This window comes from Serinus canaria, chromosome 2, assembly GCF_022539315.1.
Source record: "Serinus canaria isolate serCan28SL12 chromosome 2, serCan2020, whole genome shotgun sequence".
Classification (NCBI taxonomy): domain Eukaryota; kingdom Metazoa; phylum Chordata; class Aves; order Passeriformes; family Fringillidae; genus Serinus; species Serinus canaria.
This window is the reverse complement of record NC_066315.1, coordinates 114,971,425-114,994,778: the sequence shown is the minus strand read 5'-3', so window position 1 is coordinate 114,994,778 and position 23,354 is coordinate 114,971,425. Positions and strand designations below refer to the sequence as shown.

Genomic DNA, 23,354 nt, shown 5'->3' with positions numbered 1-23,354 from the left:
GGAGTACAAATGACCGTGCTGACTTCTAAATAAACTTTGAAGTAGGTTTGTCCTATACCTTATTTCACCTCTGTGTCACAGAGCCATGGATGGGATGTTGCAGTTAAATCCCATGTCTAAATATCAGATGGGTTCCAGTTTATATGTCGAGTCAAATGCCTATCACCTCAACAAATATTTGCAACCAAACACAAGTTTTTAAAATTTATTTTTAACTGAACAGTATACCTGATGGCACAGAATAGCCATTTCTTAACTGAGCACTCTCATAACAGGCTGGGGTATAACTGACTGTGGAGTGCACTGGGTTTGCCTTCTCCACCTTGGATTGCCTGTGGTAAGATTGCTACAGCAACAATCTCTTTCCTCAAGCAAATGCTAAAGCAGCAACACTTCCACACCCCCCCCCCCCACTCCAGCTGCTAAGCAAAGAATAAACTTTTAGCTTTGCCCCTCCTTTATTGGAAGGGGAATAGGGTAATATGCTGTAATTGGTTTTCCATGTTTGCCAAGAGTCTGTTTCCTCTTATCATCCACAATATTTAACATAAGTCTTGTAATAGTTCCAAAAATAATAAAATCTGTCCCAAGAATAAAAATGATAGATCCACAACATGCTGCTTTTTTTGTCATGGTCTTGGTTTCGTAACATTCTGTTAGTAGTTTTTATTGCCTAATGTTGTGGTTTCTTTCATACGCGGCAGACCCAGTAAAGACATTTCATCAGCTACTTACACAGCAGCAGCCTGGATTATTTACAAATGGAGATTTCAGTAGTGTATTACAATAAATCACCACTGCATACTGTTAAAATTACATTGCAGCAATGTGGCAAAGAGAACCCAGAGATTCTAGGGGGAGGAACATTAACTATACACAAATCATACAGATGATCCCAGCAAACAAATTTATTAAGATATCCAAATAAAACCTGTTAGTCTTCCTCTGTCTCCCCTATCTCCTCCCATGCAATAGTGGAAGAGGACTAGGCAAATTATATCCCCCCACACATGCAAACCAGTACACACAGTAGGTGTAACAAGTAACAGAGCCTGTGCAATACTTCCTTCATGATTTTATATCATGCAGCCAGATAGCACACATATCCCTCTCTCCCCCTGCCCCACCCTTCCACCCCTAAAACAAATGCCCCATACTGGGCAAATTCCTGTAAGTGTGGGAGTTACGGATGTGGAGCAAGTAAAGACAGAGAGCAGCATTTTGCTCACAGGATTTAGTCTGAACGAAATATGAAAAGACAAAAAGGAGATAATGCACAGGAGAAACTTGATTTAGAAAAAAAAAAACAACAAAAAACCCAAAACAAATAAACCAAAAAACTTAATAGGAAAGTTGTAGGACACTCAGTAGTATCAGAAGAGTAGTCTGTTAAGAGGAATCACTACCTCAGGCCTAAGCATTTACAAAAGCAATACCCTGCTGGTAACAACTAAGAGAAGAAAACAGGCACATTGGGGTATCCTCTTAAGAAAGACCACTTAAAAAAAAAATAAAAATCACGCAATGCTCAGAAATGTCTTCTGATATTTCTAAGTTAGTTTAATATACTTTTTTAAAAATTCCAATTCAGTTTATCTGTATTTTTGAGCCTGAAAAGAACTTTCAATTTCTTCCCAAGAACAGATTTAGTGCCCTAGCATACTCCCAGGTAAACTCTTCAGGCAGAAAAAACTTGCCCCGTTTAAATGCGCATCTTTTAGCGTGTGCCCTTCTAACCCAAACAACATATAAATGTTGCAGCTAAAGGCTCTTCAAAGGCCACCACAAGAAACTAAGTGTCACAAAAGGTGTAACACAGCAAAAGGGATACAGCTCTGGAGCAGGAGATGGAGCTCTCACTGCTTGCCAGGGGCTTCAGACACTTGCTACTTGAGCTTATCAGCGAGTGTTCTGGCAGTTGTTTTACCCTAACTCACTGCTGAGTCGGATCTGCACAAGAGTAAATCAGAATGATTGAAGCCAAGAGAGACACACATGTCTAAGACTGAGGGGGAGTTGTTAATCTTTCTTCAATGACTGCCAAAATTCCTGGAGCATTTCAGTTTTAGCAGAAATGGGAGAGACAAGTTTTTCGTCATGCTTGGAGGGCTTATCACCCCAATTGCCACCTTTTTGTTTTTTAAATTTGCTATGCTTTCTACCATATTCTAAACTGGGATTAAGGGAAAAATTGCACCTTGGTATGATTTTTTTGTATAGACAGTTTCACATTACATGTAACAGCTGTACAACTTGCTGGCAAACAATTACATGTTTTGGTTCTTTGGTTGTGAAAATGTAAACAACAAGCAACTGGAATTCAACATGGAATCTCAGCAAGTTATCAGTCACTCACACACAAGTAAAACTGAAACCTGTGAAAGCATCATCTTGTTAAAGCAAATGTTTTAGAAGTAAACCCTCCGGCTAAGTTCTGTGCTATAAGGTTTTCAAATTCTAATTGGATAAAATAGCATCAGGACTTCTCAAAAAGAATCCCTACAAAAATACAGGATTTCTGTAGCAACAAAAGTTTTACTTGTGCATAAAGTTTGTGACAAAAAAGCCAGCCAGAAAGCACGGAACTTTCAGTTTTGTTCTAGCTACTCAGACTGTACATTATGTTAAGACCATGGTACTTTCAAAGACTGGCATGTGAGCCAGGACCAAACCAGCAGGGTCAGCAATTGATTGCAGACATGACTGTAGCAGGTCACAGCATATTCCTCCTGCCCCTCTCACACCTAAAAGGCAACACTGGTGTTTCTTTACTATAGTAGCCCTGGATTTCTGGGCAATTCTATACCTCTTCCATGTTTTTAGAAAATGAGACTGTCAGAAGCTTTCAGTTTTTCAAATCATCACTGCTATAACAGCATGAACGTTCTTTCTCCTTAGGGCAGGGTACAAATCTCCCCCCCACTCCCTTAATGGACAGCTTTTACGGCCAACTTTATTCCCCTTTGTAATGAAGCTCAGGCTGCTGTGTAAGAGCACATTCTTCTCTCATCTCAAGCAACTGAATTCTACAACATTGCCAAGTGAAAAAAACTTCAAGTAGTTAATCCAAGCTAATAAGTCTTGTTCATTCACCCCTTCTTGTAAACAGCTAGCTAGGACATGCCAGTTTTCCTGTGTCATCTATGCAGTTCAGTCCTATGGTTTTACTGCCATGCAATGCAATTTTTAAACTTCAACTGAAACAGTAAGTACGCTATAAGTGCGCTATAAGTGCAAACTCTGTATAATAAACAGGTAACAGTTGAAAGTATGTAAATGTAGTAACTTCTTAATAATTTAAAAGTTGAAAATTATATTACATTGCTGAAAATGTTACTAAGTGTGTAAAAAAGAAGTGAGTGAGCAACTAACATAAATCCATACTGGTTCCCCCTCCCCCGAGATACCAACAAAAGGTTCCACACCATTTTTTCAAATTTTATTTAATCTCAGAACCACTGCTATGTTACACCCGTCAGGTTGAAATTTATTCACTCTGGATGTTCAAGTTCTGACAATCAGAATGGGTGACATGAGGATCCCTTTCCTCCAGTGTTGTGTTGCAGTCAATATTGGTCCAGTAAGACAAAAGTTTTGCAGTCATTGTCTGCCCCCACCCCTTTATTTCCCCCAATACATGAAGCATGGCCTACCATTAGCATCACCCTTTTATCTGCAATTATTTAAATAGGATGAGATGAAAACTCAGTTGTTTGCACATTTGTATGAAAGGTGACATGAACATTCTGTATTTTAACAAATAAACACTTAAACACAGGATTGTGTTTTGCCGTGTTGCAACCCTTTCATTTAAGGAAAAATATGCCCCCTCCCCCCCAGCCATCACCATAATAAGTAACAAAACATTTGTAGTTTTGATTTTCAGCAAGATTTCCAAACTGGCAGATTTTATTTTCACACCCTCTTCACAATAGACAAGATGCTTACCATATATTTAGGATTACAAGTTGTCACTAAAAGAAAACTTTACACGACCACTATACATTTAGGTTGAAAAACTGTCCTTGCATGAAAAATATACCTAGAAATCAAGTGGTAAACAAGAAAAAAAAACCATTGAGAAGATAAATGTTTTTAAAATGTGCCATTTTAAATTTATCAACTCCTCCTCTACTTTTCATCCATACTCTGTTTTCACCTACAGTATTTGTTAAGGCAAACAGCTAATCCATTTCTGAAGAGGTGTTGTGGAAATTGTGGATAAACAGCAAACATTTGGCATTAAAATAGATAGCACGTATGTAGCCTCTAGTAATATACATTAAGCATCTCTCTTGGACTTCAGGATAATGACAGGGGAGCATGAACATGCTAACAATGTCAAAAAGGCTTAAAATTTAGCATCCAAGCAGTTCCTATTAATGCTTTTGTAGTTTTCAAGCTCTAAGTAGTATAGATTTTATGCAAATGCATTAAAGAATTCTAGCTTGGCAAGTACACCCAAGCAGGTTATTAAACTATATATACAGAAAGTGATAAATACAGAATTAAAAGAGTCCTTCTGCTTCTCTTCATAGCCTTGAAAATTGACAAAAAAACTTGAGGACAGCTCTACAATATTAAACATTAGGTAACCTCAGGAGCTGGGAAACCTAACTACACAAACTGATTAAAATACTCAGATGACTTTGTAGTGTTTAATACAATTCAGTTCGTAGTCAAGGGCACAAGACAACATTTAACAAAAATAATCACATCAATTGACCTAGAAATCAAATGTAAATAGATATGAATACAATCTCCAAAATCTGTCTTTAAGTGAACATTAACCATTTATTCAAAGTTATACAAGAATTTGAAGGATAAAGTCTTCTGCAACAGGAAACCAACTTACAAGTTTCATGTCTCAGTTGAATTGAAGTGGAGGCGAGCGGGCCAGGGGGAGGAAAGGGTGAACAAACAAGTAAGTAGGCCTCATCCAGGCAGCTAGAAAGTAAAAACAGGCTCAACAGCAGCCTCCTCCAGCTTGTTGTCCTCCCTGATTGCCTGCAAGTGTTGCGTTGGTGGCAGCATGTTGAGGGCCAATTTTTATGCCATTTGCCTGAAATGAAGTTCAATACACAGCGTAAATATTTTAGAATATACTTGAAAAGCTACTTTTCCTATTTAGAAGATCACATAACAAGTTCTCCTAATGTATGCAATAAATACATCAAAGTTTGTAATTTTTCCCAGCATGTTCTTAGCAATTAAATATTATTTAAAGTAATATGCCTTCCTTCTCATTTAAATTTTATCTCCATGTTACACTCTGTAGCTTAAACTCCTATTAAAAAAAAACCACAGAGCAAGAATTGTATTTGAATACTACTTGGCATATAGCTTAAAAATATACAACATTTGCTAAGAATGTGTAACCTCTCCCCTCTTGCCAAAATCTCCACTAGTTTAATAGTTTAATATAAAACTTTTCCTCTCTAGACAACATTTCTTTCTGTGTTGAATCAGCTGTAGAGGCTAAGGGCATACGAGTGTTCTGTGTCATCAATAATTTCTGTGATCCCAAAAGACATGGCTACTTGCCAAGAACCCACACACAGCGTAGCTCTTTCATTCATCAAAATCACACTTATATCTTAACCCTCACTCCCTCAAGTGGATTTTACCTAAAAATACACCACTTTGAGAAAAGTAATACAGTAGCTTCAGAAATTAAGCTCTTAAGGAAACTTTGCGTCACAGCAAATCTCAGATTTATAGTGCTTGGCAGTTGTTCTGCAGCAGTGGTAGCCTTCGGGTTTCTGGCACTCGCTTAGTATTGACAGCAGCTGATGTGGTTTCTTTTCGCTCTTTGACTCCCCTTTAATATAAAGCATGCCCTATGGCTCATTGGTTTTGCCCCCTCTGGGCTGATAGCAACTTCTTGAGGAATCAAGAAGCCAGACTTGGCATAAAGCCAAATAAGTAGCACGGACTGTTGGCTCTTGACAGCATATTGCAATCAAAGCTCGGTAAGGCACAGTAAAGCAGTGAGCTACTATATGAAACTCGACAGATACAACAAGCATGCTTTTTCAGACACCCTGCTCTCCAATTTATATTGCACTAGCAACTGCATTTTCTTCAGGAAGGATGTGAAAGATGATCTTAAATTTTTCATCAGCGAACTGACTTTAAGAAGTGTTTCACTAACATGAGCACACACTTTGCAGTCAGAATTAGTTTAGATTACTATTCATGTCTTATTTAGCTCCAAGTTTCCTAATGCATTACTTTGCATGCTACTGAAGTTTCTGACTTTTTTCGTCTCTGAAGTCATGAGTAATACTTTTAATAGGCTCAATTTTCTCATGTTGAAATATACTGAGTGTAAAGAGAAGAAGCTATTTAATTTGAGTCCTGCCAATTCCCTCCCTATTCTGAACAATCCTGCAAAGACAGTAATGTTTAAGAGAAGCACCACACTGACAGTCTCCACAGAGCACAAACAGAGCAGGCTGGTGGCGTGGATTTGCACATGTGGTTTCACTAAGAGCCTCAGCAACAATATTCAGGGACACGCAGGGAAAAAAACCCAACCTGATCTTCAGAAAAAACTGATCACCTCACATTATGAGACTATTAACAGAGAGCTTATATAATACTAGGGTTACAAAGCAAAAATTTTCAACACCACGGTCATTTCAAAATTCAAGAGACATTATCTGTCTTTCTAGCTCTTGTTCCCCTTTCTCCAGCTCTCCAGCCCGACCCCAAACAAGCAAAGGCACAGGCCCTAATAATCTCTAATTTCACTAATGTGCATAAGCAAAATGGCTAATCTTTTATTCCCTACAGTATCCAGCCACCTAAACTAGGAACATTTCAAAAGTCTTTTATGTAACTCTCAAAGCAATCCCTCCCCTACACTGGACAGCTCATGGAGTGCATCTGGCATATCAACATGGTCCTCCATTTACATAGTGGAAAATTATCTTTGAAAACAGATGACACCATATGGAGAAGTGGATGAAAGTGGATTTTCTTCTCTTTTGGGGATTTATATTATTTTGCAATGCTTCATGGATGGATAGGGTCACTTATTTTAATCCATTTTTATCACAATGGCAGACAATTCTACAGCCAAATGGAACAGACAAATCTTTTACTGTCCAGCTTTCTAGGGAAGGTGAACTCTGTATTTTAAAAAAGCAGAAAGTGTACAGAGTACTAAAAGTTACCTCATTATTAATGTCAAAAACTCCTTCCTGGATTTTCTCGTAGATCTCCTTTGCAGTGTTAATAAATGCCTAAAACAGAGGAAAAAAGACCACAGACACAATGAATGTGATATCCTTCAGTGTAGGATGCACTAATTGGAATTCAATCTCATGTGCAGTTGCTTCAGTGAGACTTTCCTTCCTGACCTCTGCAGAAACAGGTATGACAACAGCATCCCATAACCCACCCTGAAGCAGCAATGGATCACACGCTGTTTACAAAAACAGTGGCATTTTCATAACATCTGTATTCTACAATCTGTTGTCCAGTAATTACAGGGAAAAAGTGGTTTTTAAGATATATAAATTACTTTTAAATTATTTATTTCTGACCCTTATGGATAGATTGTGTGGCAGATGGTTTCCCCTACCCTTAATATCTTTGTAATAGGCCACTCTAGATTAGAGTGCTTAGCAACATAAAACCACAGGGTACTTACAATGATGATGTAAGGATGCTGTCTGCTGGCTGAAACCTTACGCTACCATTTAATATTCACCTAATTTTAAGAACGTATTCTCTTTAATTAATCTTGCACACAATGGGTAACAGACATCTTAATAGTAGAAAGAAGAGGCCCTAGGTTTTGTAACGACTTCTAAAAATCTATTGTTTTAATTCAGAGAAAACACTTTGACACTCAGGTCTGAACAAGCGACTGATATAGATGTTTTTGGTTTAAGTTTACAATCAATGATTCCATTTTCATTTCTCATTTAGCTTTATAGGTCAAGTAACACCTAAAATAATGCATAAATTAGGAGGAGATTAACAGCAGCTAGTAATTACAATAAACATACAGTTCTTTTGGTTTTAAAATACCAACACCATGCAATCATACAAGACATGCTACCTTCTGCACAAGCCCATTATGGCAAATACAGATCTAATTCAAATATAAAAAAGTAAACAGGGTTCATGGAGAGGAACAAATCATACCTTTCCTCATTTCTATACTGGAAGCATTTGACTGCTGAACTTGCCACCAGAGCTTTGTTTCCTAATTAACAGGACTGATATGTTTTCACCTTTAAAGGCCTTACAGCTCCCCAGAGTAATCAATCTACTGCAGCTCAATTACTGCACCAAGCACACACCACAGCCAGTGAAGGAGACTTGAACGACTGCAGCAGGAGCAGAGAGATATGAATATGCATAAACTCTAAGTGGGTGATCGAATCATCACAGAGGGTCATGAGAATTTGCAGCAAAATAATGAGAAGAATTAATCATTGCAGATTCACAAGGCACTTAGGAAGCGAGTTCGTTTTTCAAACACGTGTTACAGTTGAGAAGAAAAATTGGCTTTCGGCCAACTACGAATTGATTCACATTCCTCAGAAACTGAAATTTTCTAAGTAAGGAAAAAAATTCAAACTTTGTTCCTGATAACATACTAATTATTGTAATGGCCTCATACATGTGCCCACTGAAAGGTGTAAGTCAACTTTGAAAATTCACACAGCTGGATTCTGTGAGGATCCTTACTTCTGCTTCAGCGGGACATTAAACAGAACTTGAAGTCTTAAAAAAGTGTTATGATAAGTTCATGTAAACAAGCACTTAACAATTGGCACTTCTAACTCTTCTAGAAGATGTTGGCTAAGTACACCAAGACTCTTAAAATTAATTTCATGAGAATTACATTAAATCTATAAAAAACTGCTTTAGAGCAACAAACCAGAATTTTAACAGATTCCAAACTGATACAACTAAGAATAAATTAACTTTTGGACACTATACTCAAAAGCAGTCATTGTCACAATGCATCTATCCTCACAAAACCCAGTAAAACACACTGGAAAAAAGCATTGCACAAACATAAAATTCCTTCTGTTACTACACATGTACTGTACAAACCAAAAGAGCATACTGAGTTCAGTACAGTATATTTTAATATTAAACATACTGGCCAAAAAACTGTTCATCTGAAAAAAAACACATATTCAATTAATCTCAGTTCTATCATTTCCATTCTCTTGAAGTCATAATCTGACTACCCCATCCCATCAGTGATTCTGGTGCATGACATACTTAGTGTTAAAACAGCATACACGGTTACTTTGCATAGCAAAATGCCAGGTTGCACTGGGGCACAGAAATAATTCCTATTTGAAAGCAAATTATAAGAACATAACACATAATAAGTCTATCTAACGTTCTCTTCTTTGTATGTATTCTAAAAAAGCTGCTACTAATCAGCCTTGAAAAGATACTTGAATCCCTTGATACTTCCATTTGTTTCTCAGATCCATGTATCTTAACTTATGATTCAAAGTGTAAGCAGACTCAATCACCTGAGAATGTCACTAAAACAGCAGTCTACCTGCTTTAAGACCATCTCATCAGATTTTGGCATTGCATGCTAGTGCCCCAATTATTAAGGACAAGAAGGTGAACTTGGTAGAATTGACTTCTTCCAAAAATCTCTAAATACTGCATGTTCTCACTCTTATCTGGAACATGCAGTATACTATAAACTCTTAATTATATATGGGCAGTTTATCCTATTTTCAGATTAACTGAGCCATAAATGCAGAAAGACAGAATGATTTCCCCTCAAATCCAGTTTAGATTTATTAGACCACATGCAGGGGACTGCAAGAACACAGCTGTAGACCTCACACGCCAGCTTGGATCCAGGTGCAGTTTAGCCACTTCCACACAAGACCTCACCAGCAAGCCCACAAGGACTCAGCTGGCTGCCAACCAAGCCTACTGCAGTTGCACTGTACGTTCCTATAAGGCTGCTGATACTAAAACACTAGACAAAGATACTCATGCTTTTCCATCCCAAATCAGCTCCAGGCTCATTTTCACCACTGCAGGGGAGGCAGTACCAGACTCACCCTGCGTTTATACATAATCACCTGAAAGAAGGCAATGCCCTAGTACATAGTACCCCTATTACTCATAAAACGAAGTGAGAGACTTTTGCAAAATCAGTACGTTAAGACTTCCAAATATAAAAATCCTTGACTACATTTGGGGTAAATTCAAGAAAACAATGTACCTTCAGGAAAATGTCTACATTTAATGTTTAACTATGTTCATTTTCTAAACCCCAACTTACTGATGCTTTTTCCATGAGACCGCTGAATACAACTGTACCACAGCATTAAAAAAAGGTTGTATACAAGTTATTCACAGTGACTTGTTTTAATGCAACGTGTTTTCCAATTGTGTGCTCATTATCACTAGGTTCCCAAATAATAGCAATATCCCTTCGAGGAAAAGCACATTACTGTACAAGTGGGAAAGTGAGTCTTGCAAGATGTGCTCTGCCTGTTGTGTCATGCCTGCACCTACTCCAAAGCCAACAAAAGAGGCCTTTAAATCACAATATATCAGTATATTATCACTTTAGATTATTTGTATAAGGAGTTTCCCAGATTATACAGCAAAATGAGACTCAAGAAGTCACGTCTCACAAAGCTTGCTCCAAAAAACTCCCCAAACAACCCAAAGCAGCAACTACAAAACACTACAGATACTACATTTAAGGTAAATTAATCCTACAAATACTAAATGTAGAATTAAATCAACTTTAACATTTATATCATCACACAAATAAACAAGTAATACAGTTTTACCACCCTTGAGACAAATCCAGGAAGAATGAATTCTGTAACTGGTAAAAACAGTGCAAGAAACAGGTAAGGGAGTAAGTTCCTGATACCTCTGTCTCATGGAAGCTGCAGGAGTAATAATAAGCTAGGGGCACCAGAGTAGTAGAGCAACTACATTTACTTTTTACTTGCAGATGTCAATAATGTCACTTGTCTTTCTCAGAAAGCTTTTGGCAGGACAATAATATTAGGACTTTTCTATAAGCTGAGCATAGCAGGAAAAAACTTGTAAATGAATCACTGATACGTTTCAAAACTGAAGACTTTACAAGTTCATCTTTGCCTATAATCAGGTACGGGATCATGTTTAGCACTGCTAGCTCGTGGAACATACTGCCCTCTGGTGGCAATGTTAAAATTAAATTTAATGCGTGGAAATAAAAAATTGGGCAATCATTATTTCCTGGATTCTTTCTTACAATTACATGAGGAATGTTTAAAGGTTAAATGTACCACAAATTCTACAGCATGACCCAGCCAACACCTAGAATTTTCCTCCTCCTCTCCAACTTCCTATCTTATCTTTAAGCAGTAAGATATGATATAGTTAAATTACTCTTTAAGAATGCATTTGGAAACAGTAACAACATACACAACAAATGGATTTATGCCTAAAGTATTCACCATCTCAGTGTGTAAGTGGCACTGGATGGTCACTTAATAAAGTGAGATTCCAAAGCTCTGAGCAACTCTTTTATGCACCCACAGTAAGACAATGTTTTTTACAGGTAAATTATCATTCAGGAAGAAGCCTAGCATACTAAAAGGGATGCAGAGGGGTTAGTATGCATAATAAGGTGCTATATAATGAACCCACAGCCAAAAAGCAGCCCAACACATTTGTAACCTTATATTTTAAGTATAGGTGCAAAGACACAAACCAGAAGTTGACAGCAATTTCTTTATGACCCCATTGAGGCACAAGCTGACAGACTTGAGCTGATACCTATTACGAGAGCTCAAACTGACGTAGTAAGTCCTGTAACTGTTGTTGAACAATTACACGGGACAGAATACTTGAGGGAAAACAAAAAAGATAGACCCCCCCCAAAACTAAGAATCCATTTCTCCAGGAATCTCTAGGTCAGGCAGGCAGTATCATCGATTTCATGCTCTTCTATAGAGAGAAGACTGAAACACTAAGTTAACTGAGACCTTTTATTCTCATCATACCATGAGACACCCCAACGCCCCAAGAACCATGGCAGACCCAGTGTTCCTTACTGGGAAGTTGGGGCACAATCCAAGGAATTGCCACAAGCAGCTAAAAGCTGTGTATCCTCATTACAGCCAGGTGTCCTGCCCCTTCTTCCTTCCTCGCTGAACTGACAGAAGCTTCAACCCCATTTTCTCATAGGAGACACTGGCTAAAATGTCAGCTTTGCACAGCTGAAAGGTCACAGAACTTTGATTTCCAGGAACTTGAAGGAATACTGGTTTTGATACAAATTAAGATAAACTAAACTTTTGGGGAGGTGTTTTTTGGGTTTTTTTAAAGACTCATGACCTAGAAATCCTGCTCTCTTGCAAGTGGTAGTCAGATTACCTGGCTACGAAAATTAACATCCTATGATTTTTAAGTTTTATTAACTAAATTTCTGCTTACTATATTACCATGTCAAACAACTGTTTGTTTCCCAGCTGTAAGTTGTGTTCAAGGAGGGTTGGAAGGGAAATAAAACACTCTAAAAATCAGTTCAACTGTAGATGCCTCTAAGAGTCTGATCTTTCCATGAGATTTTTCACCTTCACCCTTCAGAGAATATTACAAAAGGGCATCTCCTTTCAGTTATCTGTGCCACTGTTGAAGCTTCAGGAGCTTTGAATATTTGTTATTCATTTAAGCAAAAGCATGAAAGAAGCTGCCTGAAGAGAAAATTAAATTACAACTTAAACAGAACCACTGAATGACCATCAAGCTCCATATGGCAGAAGTGCTCCATAGCACAGTTAAAACCATGAGTCTATTCAGATTTAATCCTAAATAATGAATTCCTTATTGCATTCTATTTATGTACAGACAACTTGGAATAACACAAACAATGCTTTTAAGTTTGGCATAGGCATCCCTCCATAAGGGAAACAGCTTACTAAAACCAACTCCCACACCAGGAGTCAGTGATACACTGGCACAACTCAAGCAAGACCAGCTTCTGAACAGTGATGTTGTTTAGCACTGCTTTGACCAGCATCCAGAAAACTTTCTGGATTAGGATTGGTCACATCATTTATCATTATTAAAAGTAGCTGTCTGGAATGAAATAATAATGCACTAAGTTACTGCAGCTTCCCAAATACAGCTAGGTATCCTTACTTCTTGAGAATGAGTGCACATAAATAAATTCAAGGCATTGATATGCCAGGGACAAAGAGTTAAACACCATGTGCTGTAGGGGACTACGTGGTCACCCTGAGGTCATGCTGGTGATTCTACTCTGCCCTTGCCTAAGCAGTTAGCTCTCAGAAAACTCTGAACTGCAGGTTGCAGGTAAGAGCAGAATTAATAGTCACAATCTACTGCTGAACTACCAATGAAAATAACTAATGTGATAAAATTGCTAATGTGTCTTGCAAATGAGACAAAAAAAATTTTTATGTATTATGTGTTGGTTTAATGAGAGGTCAAAAAGTAATGGATGCTATGATTAAAACAAGTGCAAACCTGCTTGGGGTTCAGACTTACGTGTGTACAAGTGAAAAGCCTCCCAATGGACATCACGGTGTTTTCTTAGAAAAAGAAAGTAAGCAACACTGAAGTCTGAAAACAGCGCTTCAGAATGCACATCACCCATCCACAGTAGAGCAAATATGTTAACCAAGATTCTAAAAGTAAACAAGACTCTACCATGAGAAAGCTCACAGCCACTCATGACAAAGTGTACACTGCTCTAACTGCAATCACCTCAGCAATCACTGAGGAGAAAAAAAGAGAAGCACAAAAGGTCAGTAATATTTTGATAGCTGGTAACCTGTACAGCTTTAGACAGAGGCTAAAAGGAAATCAACAACAACCTTCTGTTCAAATAAATATGACACTGCTGAAGAGACTAGCATCAACTGTCCTTGCACTGCAGTCAGATTATAAGCCTGTGCCTAACCTCCCTCCAGTAACCGTTCTATCTTCTCAGTGACACAGAAGCTCTTTTTACACAATCCCATTCCACATGAAATACGATGATTTAACCCTGTGGTCACAGCGAATTCTTAGAAGTCTCCAAAGTAACTACAAAGGATCTACTTCCCACTCCCTACCATCTATTACTTATTATGCAAACAGGGTGGAAACTTCTCCAACAGCCTTGCACAAAACAAACAGCCAGCAGGATGTTTTCCACTCCTTATCATCCATTTCTATTCAAGATGTAGGTAAGAGACAAAATCCTGAAGAATATAATGAACAATTTTAAACTGTTTTAAGATCCAAACACCAAAAAGGTCAGTGTACTGCTCCAGCTACGGATTTACTAAAGTATTCCACAGTGGTGGAAATCAGGATTGAACAAGGGAAACAGCTTGAAAAAACATTACCAACAGAAGCTGATTTGTTCATATAAAAAAACTGGTTAGCATTTTGCTTCTGTAGCTGTTAACTATTCCACATCATGCCACTTTTTTTGTGTTTACTGAGAGCACCATTTAAGGTATGCACTTGATCGCCACTGGAAAGGATTACATCCTAAAGCTTTTCCACCAGAATTAGAAAGTTAGCACACACACCACTCACACAAGGAGAAGATTCTAGGTGAACTTTTTGATAAAGAACTTCATGCTCATTTGCCTCTTCATATTCAGAGATGCATTACATACTGGACAATTAATTCACTAGGATGTATTTTTTGATACAAAATGAGGTGATAATTTTAGAATCAGGTAGTAATGAATCTGTGAAAGTCATCTGTAGCTTACTGTAACTTTTCAAAAAACTTAAATATTTTATAACTAAAAGGCTTTACCACTAAAAGAATACCTCATTGGTCACACACCACTTTGAATTTAGAATAGTTTTGGAAATGAATAGGGATGTGTTATGTAGTATAAGAAGCTATGTCATCATAAGGTCAGTGTGGGCATTAAAGACATGTGAAGCAATCTTTCTGCTGTACATAGCACTAGCATCTCAGCTGGAGCTCTTGGTCAACCACTGTACTTGTCTGGCTACAACACAGTTAGTTTCCTTTACAGCAGCCTGCATGGTGCTGTGTTTTGGATTTATGACTAAAACAGTGTTGATAGCACAGCAGTTTTAGCTACTGCTGAGTGTCAAGGTTTTCTATTTCTTACACTGCCCTCTCCTAATATTAATTAGACTTAGGGTAGGCAAAATCATGGGGGCACATAAACCAGCCAGGACAGCTGACCAGAACTGGCCTGAGAGGTATTTCATATTATATGATATAATGCTCAAGAATAAAAACCAAAGGGTAGTCAAAGTCACTGGTTCTCAGAGAAATTAAATTCAATTTGAAATTCAATTTGTTTGTAGGAAGTTGTGAATGACTGCCTTTCTGTCACTCTTTGTCTATCTCTTTGCTTAATATTTAAAACTATCTCAGGTCCTGAGTTTTATCTTGCCTTGGCTCTTCTGCGTCTTTCCCCATCCAGCAGGACAGAAATACTGAGTGAGCAACTTGGTGGGTATTGAGCTGCAGCTAAGCTCAGTCCACCATGACTACCCTTCAAGAAAGGAATGCAGCAAACCAGGATGAGTTCTTGCACCTCTCACATGTGTCCAGAAATGTGAACTATAAGCCAAACTTGAAAAGACCCAATTTCTTTAAAGTAGCAAGAACTGAAAAACTTATTCAAATACACAGCAGACTACAGTAACCAAGGCAATGATCCTTTCAGCAGGTCTATAGAGGACAAAAAATAGAAGCTGTGTGCAAATTGAAGAAGATTCCTACTAGGTAGTACACAGGAAAGATGATGACAGTACAAATAGCAAAGCACTGCAAGAGATTGCCGTGAAGAGCTCGTGATATACCAAGAGCCTTTAGAACAGGTTACAGTGACATCTGCCAAGAATACCGATAGCTTGGCTTGCTTTGGATTAGCAATCTATCCTAGCCTTACTTCTTAGATTTCATAGCAGACAGAAGTTAGCCATTTCTCTGATCAAATACTTCAAAAAACCCACAAGTACATTAATTAGGAAGTCTCAACAATATAATTACTGCTGTGTAATCAATTACAACATGGAAAAATATATACTATATATTATTCTCATAATATAAAGAAAAGCTAATTCAACTTAAGGAACCCAAAATCTAGAGGAATAGTATCTATACAAACAAGTGTAACTTATATCAACTGTTTCAGTAAAAAGTCAGTGTTGAGCAAAGTTACCTCCTCTACATTGGAAGCAGTTTTGGCAGATGTCTCCATAAAGATAAGTCCATGTTCTCGTGCAAATGCTTCACCCTCCTCTTTCTTAACTTCTCGTCTAGATTCTAAATCACTAAGATACAAGAAAAATGAAAAGTTAAATTACATAGTTTAACATGCCCATATAATGATTGTTCTTCACAGACATGCTTATAAGCGTGAGAAGCCAAGAGCCCCCATCAGAACCTGGGTATCTAACTTGTCAAGCCCTTAAATAAAGTAGAATTATAGTAAGCCCTGCACTTACAGTACATGGAATAGTCACAGGCATCATACTTATTTGAGCTATACACCCTAGCTGACACAAATCTTATCAAAGACTTCATGAAATAACTTTCTACAGGATGAGTGTGTATTAATCTAGGTATTCCTTGAATACCAACTTAGACATTGTACTTTCAGTATATATCACTCTCTTCTATTATATTATTATCTACCAGTTTAATACTATAAAGCTGAGCCGATAAAAGAGCTTTATAAATGAGTTATTTATATTAAACATAATTTAAAATACAAAGTTTTTTTTTCTATTCAGTAGCAAAACTTCATAAAATTTCTTCTCTGATAAAAAAACCTTTAAAAAGCAGAATTAAGTTCTTTTGAACTGCATTAGCTGTTCTCTCCCAGTAAGTTAGCACTTAGGTTGTGAAACTCCCTCCAACAGCAAAAGAAATTGAAGTGATGGTTAGACAAGTTCTTGGTTTCTGCTTTCCAAGCAATTTAATTCAAAATTATTACTCAAAAAAGCAGAAAAAATCTCCTCTTGGACTTGACAACTAGAGACAAATCGATTTCTCTAAGTCATATAGACACAAGTATTTCACCCTTACTTTTTAAAGCTACTTTACTAACAAGGGATTCACAGTTTGTCCTTCTTTGTAAGGATATTATATCTTGAGCAATAAAAATTATATACTTATTACTCATGCATAAGCGTAAGATATATATGTCAATGAATTTTTATCTAAGTTGTACACGCATAAATATATTTTTAGATACAAATTTTTAACTAAACAGCATACAAATAGATACATTTAATGTGCAGGCAGTATACAAATAAAATGTATCAGGCTAGACTTCCGTGCTTGCCAACTTTGTAATTACACATATATTAAAAATATGTAATACTCACTGTGGCATCTATTTTGCAGCAAAGCAGGGGTTTGTAATTTTTAACTAAATGCTAGCTTAGATGAGTTACAGAGTCAATACAATTCAGCACATTATTTAAATATTTTAAAAATTTGAAGATAAAGATACAAGAAATATTGTCTCAAAACAATTTTGAAGTTGATGTTCATTGCATTTAAGCACTCCCAGTATTAGCTGACATTATCTTTTTCAACCTGAGCAATGTCTTTATCTGTTACTACCATGCTACTCTCAAAAATACCTTATTTAAAACCTTGATTCACTACAGTGTTATTTCCATGACAGAATATAAACAAATAACTTTTTAGCTGAAATAATGCAGTTGTATCAAAAACTGCAATGACAGCCCAATCAAAACTCAATACTGATACCTAAACATATTCTTAAAGATCTTTAACTGCTTCTACTAACCACAGTTGTCTTCCTCTCTCCATTCCAATAATTCGAAGCATTTGGTCTTACTAGATCAATATAGCTATGCTTTGGTCTGGAAAGAAGATTAAGTACAGTATTTGTAATGTTTTAACACTAGTATTTGTAATGTTTTCAACAAACAGCCATTATATTTCAAATTAAATTCTCAACACTCTTTAAATCCAGCAGTAAGTCAGTAGTACAAACTTATGCCAAGTGCACTTTTGGGAGTCATAAGAGCAGTATTTATTCCTTCAAAACTACTATGCTAGCACACATATTCTTCCTTCCACCCACCTCTAGCACTATGGCCTACCATAAGAACTCTTTCAGGATAATGCAGTAAAATTGAAGAAGTTTTCTTCCTGCCCTACTTGAAAATAATATCTTCTAATATCCTCTAAAAAGCTTAAAATTTTAACTCTTAATACTTTTAGTTCATGTGGCACCTTAATCTGTAACAATTTACAGTGCACATTTTCAGCATATTTATTGTTTGAATAAAACCTAGTTGTAACTGGGAATTACTGGGTTAGCTGAAAGTAGCAAATGAGTCTGCATCCGCAGAATACAAGACATGAAAATTTAGTTTAACAGCTAAGAATAATCAGAAAGAGTTACAGATGTCAATTAAGTATGCAAACTTATCTCAAGTAAACAGTACACTTTACTGTTTTTCTCAGTGCCATATTTTTACTCACACAAGTAATAAAAACAGTTGGTCAGGGCCATCACGGGTTTACCAAAGCTTCATTTAATAAAACATGATTACATTTTTTACAATAATTTGTCACGATTATGCTTGACACATTCCTCAATTAAAAAGAAAGTTGTTAGTCATTTACCAGATAATGTAAAAAGAAGCTGACAGACTTCACAATTACTTAATATGTACCATAGTTTCCAGGAGGAAGTAGAGGGTAGTGGAGCAATGGGGAAAAACAGAAGGGAGAAGAGGGGGAAGACGAAGAAAATAAAAGTTCAACAGGCCTGAACATCAAACCCAGACTCACTATCACAAAGCTGTTTCTCAGTAGTATTTAAGAAATGATGTGTCTGCTCGTGAAATTTTTAGGGGCATGCGTACACACCATTATTTCAACTGGCACGTTTACCTTCAAGAATTACTGAGGCATGGACACAAGTTCCAGTCAATTACACAAAGGCCCATAATTAATGGATTATTGAATTCTGGGCTGATGCTTTTGATATTTTGAAAAAATTCTGCATCCAGGAAAAAAAAAATCTAGATATGATGCTATAATTTACTGGATCAAGAACTAGAAGAATTACTGACAATATATTCACTGATGTGTTTTTAGTAAGACTTTCACTACCAAGTTTCAGCATCAACAGGGAATAATTTTATAATTGTAGACAGTGTAGCTGATGAGAAGACCAAGTGAATTTACCAGGAAACACTGAAAACGCATTCTCTGACCCTGATCCTAGCTAAAAGGTACAGAATATGGAAGAGGCTTGTAAATCAAAAATGTCTCAATCATTGAGGTATGCACTTCTTACATTTGAGAGAAGTTTTTGATGTGAATCCTGTACTATGGGCTTTTGTTTTTAAAATGACGTTTTCTCTGATGTGATACTTAATCAAAAACTAAAGCACTTTAGAACACCTCAAATTAGGAATCATAAGGGAGAGATCTAGGTGTTCCTAACTGGTAATTCCAGAAACAAAAAATCATAATAGAAAATAACTCTCATAATCCATTGCTTCAAGCATTTGCAATCAATCCCTTGGAATCAAATTACTTCTAAAATAGGTATTCAGAACATAACGTAGCTGATCCATGTACTGCACACTGTATTAGTCTTAAGTAGAATAAGAAAGGTTTTAGGCTCACCACAGAACTATAGAAGGGAATTTGAAGTTAACATATTCCCTACAAATTTGAAAACTCAAAAGCTGAAATACAGAGAAGTGAAATATTTCTCTCTTACAAAATAACAGCTAATAAAATTTTACCTTTTGTTTCCAATAAGCATTATAACCATGTTGGAATTGGAATGCTGACGAGCATCTTCTAACCAAGTTGTCAAGTGGTTGAAAGTGTCCCTCCTAAATATAGAAGAGAATGAACATTAAAAGCAGTATTTTAAGAAATCTTTCCCCTGTTAGTCCACTATTCTACTTGAATAACCAACTCATTTATTAGTGCACATGCTCTAGGGATAAAAGCTAGTAATCCCTTTGTGAGAGGGAAAATGGGCAAACAAAAATTTAGCAAACAAGCAGTGCTAATGAACTCTGCCTAAAAAGTAATTGAAAACATGTTTACTACAAAGAGTAAAGAGGATTCTTAGAGCTGTAAGAATCTGTAATTTTATATACATATAAAAACTGAACAGAATTTTAAAAGTACCCATCAGCTTCACCCAAGCCAAACAACAGTACAAATAAACACATACTCATATAGTAATATTTGTTTTACTGAAAGCAGAAAATGGTTAATAATTTTTATGTGAGTTTAAAAGCTGAATAATAAATTTAGCAGTAAAATCTTTTAAAGTGAGGTACGTGAATGTGACACATTACAGTTTTTACAGAAGGTGTAAACTAAGTAATAAATCCCATGCTTGTAGAGTGGTTTTAAGATATCGTATTTTATTTATTAATCAAAGATTCATTTACTGGAAATCCAAAGGAAAGAATATGTTGCTTCTTGATATTTAAATATAAAAAGGGAACAAAAGAAAAAATATCTAGGAAATCTCTAGTACAAGCAGTTGCTCAGTGCAACAAGAGCCAAGACCCACAAAAGGAGGCACACAACTTCATAGGACTTTGGAGCCTGAACATTTTCATAAACCAGCCAGAGTACCCACAGTTTTACAGATAAACTGCATATAGATACTTTATTTAATATGGCAGGGAAACTCTAGTAAACTTCTACCTACTGAAAAAGTATTAGTTCAAGACCTGTATTTTCCAAATCTCATGAACACAGCAATGGTACAAGTTTCCTGGTATTCTTTATGTAACCAAACTTCTATGTTTTACTATTTCATTCACTTGCAGAATAGAACTTCAGTAAAAGTAATCTGCTATAATTAAAGAAAATATCCCTCATGATAATAAAATGCTAGAAAGGAATTAATTAAATATTTTCAGGTATTTCTCCATAAAGGTAAGCCAGAGGTTGATGGTCAATAGTTTATAAAAATATTTTATTTCATTCTTTCTGAGATTTTATGCATGCTTTCTCAATTACCATACAGAGAAAACTCAAAGTATATAGGTTACATATGCTATATCTTATTAGAGCATTTAAAGAAAGTAGATACAATGTTAGATTATCACTATCTATACAAAAAAGCCAAATTAGATGAGACACTTAGCACTACTGCACACCATAGCACAATTCACAAAGACATCATTGTAGTCCAGTTGGTATTCTCACCTTGTAATGTCATACACTAGCAAAGCCCCTGCGGCCCCTCTGTAGTACGATCTTGTGATGGAACGGAAGGACTCCTGCCCTGCCTGTAGAACACAAAGTTTCATTACTTCATATCTAATACTTATTTTTTGTTCCTTAAAAACCATGAACTTAGAATCACAGGATCATAGAATTCTACTTTTGAGAGAAGAGGATAAGGAAGAGTATGGATGGGAAATCAGAAAGGGGACAACGGGGACAAAGTCACCAACAGCAGCAAGAGAAGGCACATAGGGAGAAGACACCAACTACAGCACAGTGCTGTTAAAAAAGAAAAAAAAATCGGAACAAGACCTCTAAACCTTTTTTGGCAATCCCTGACAACCCAATTTACTGAATGGCTTCACAATACATGAATCATTATTAGAGCACAGAATGGACTCCTAGCAACTAAGCTCTGAAGACAAATTTGAAAGGAAGCAAATAACCCAGAGCTTCACATTTGAATTCAATAACCCGCTCCCTGGGGCAGCTGTTGACACTAGAATAAATAAAGTCCATTGTAAATAAATGATGAATGACATCTTTACGCCCACCATCTGCTGGTGTAAAGGTTGTTGGAAGGCCAAGGATGCAGATTTTATCCGTTATATCATAAACTGCAGCCAGCTTTCAACAGTCTTCAGATGGAATTCTTTCAGTAATCATTTTATTAAGAAAAAACAGAAAATGGTTGGGAATTCAATTTTACACAATTCTGCTCCACAGTTAATCAATTTCCACTGTACTTGATAAATAATGCTTGTCAAAGCAGCTACAGGATCCAAGAGTCATCTTCATATACACTGTGAAAAACTTCACAGTCTACACAAATTAGATAGTTCTCACAGAGAAGTATTCTGTAAAAATCTGAGCACCTAAAAGAACATGTTCAAAAGAATACAGTCCCGAAAAATAAATATTCATGGTTGCAGATCTTGAGCTCTTCATGCTCATGTTTTTCAGAAGAGCTATCTAGCACTTGACACTTGCTAGAAGAAATATTTACTTCTAATATTTAGCAATAACAGATGTTTTAGCATAATTCAAAGATAACACAAAACATGCTTAAGAAATACTAATGATGAAAAAAACTCTATGTGCAGTAAATCTGTAGAACTATAGGAAATTGCCTTGATTTTAAAACATTAAACACAAGAATGAAATATTTATCAAATAGAAGGAAACCTTCAGGCATGCCTACAGAATTAGTACATGGACAACTTTTTCTTCACACAATTACTTTTCTTAATACTACATCTTCTTAAATTCAAAGAGAACTTGACCTAGGTACTGTCACTCAACAAGAACAGTGGCACAACAAGTTTAGATGTGTTTGGTCTTCAGAAAGCATCCTTCTCTTCCAGAATAAACAGTAACTTCTATTTAAGAAAACATTTTATCGTAGCCATTCCAGTGGAAGCAGTTATAAAATACAGTATAACACACAGTTTCAACACCATTAGAATACACTCACATATGCTCTTGGCCAAGAGTACAAAGTTTACCTTCATGTAAACTTTGGTAACAGAACACAGACAATGAGTAGAATACACCACCAAATAGTAAAAAACAAATAACAAACAGTTTTTTAGTGTAATACCTGTTTCCTACAAAGAAATTCAAGTAAGCTTTACCACCTTTTCTTGGTGTGGTGAGTAGCTCAAGTGTATGGTAGACAAATGAAACATTTCCCTGCTAAACCGACTAACTTACTGTTACCACGGTATTCCATACATTGCCTAAAATTACACATGACCTAGACTTCACCTGACACATTAAGATTGCCTGTTACACCTTCATAAATTCCATTCTGACATGTGAAATTTTTCATCTCCCTGAGTAAATTAATCATGACCAAGCAACATTGTCAGATCTCACAAAAATGTATGAATAGTGAATTCTTTAAAGAATCACTTACAAAAGTTCAGTATATAAATACTGAAACTACTGTAATCATTTTAATTGTGTCTCACTTGACAATGGTGAAAATTAAATATCACTGCTTCCTTAAGGAAAGGGTGGAAAATGGTACCTCCTTTGGTGAAGGGATCACATTTTCCATATAATAAGCGATAATGAATTTATGCTTACATATATCAATGGACAACACAAACTC

The 23,354-nt window shown here is 36.4% G+C and overlaps 1 protein-coding gene across 1 annotated transcript in view; it reads right to left on the bottom strand.

The window, feature by feature from the left end:
• Positions 1–3,417: 3,417 nt before the first annotated feature.
• RAB2A (RAB2A, member RAS oncogene family) overlaps positions 3,418–23,354 on the bottom strand; it is a 43,160-nt gene continuing 23,223 nt past the window's right edge. Inside the window, exons 4-8 of the mRNA XM_009085569.4 lie at positions 21,218–21,300; positions 19,783–19,875; positions 16,197–16,308; positions 7,182–7,250; positions 3,418–5,062 (exon numbers count right to left, since the gene is read on the bottom strand). Coding sequence (XP_009083817.1) covers positions 4,967–5,062; positions 7,182–7,250; positions 16,197–16,308; positions 19,783–19,875; positions 21,218–21,300 — 453 coding nt within the window. The 3' untranslated portion in view covers positions 3,418–4,966. The remainder of the gene's footprint in view (positions 5,063–7,181; positions 7,251–16,196; positions 16,309–19,782; positions 19,876–21,217; positions 21,301–23,354) is intronic.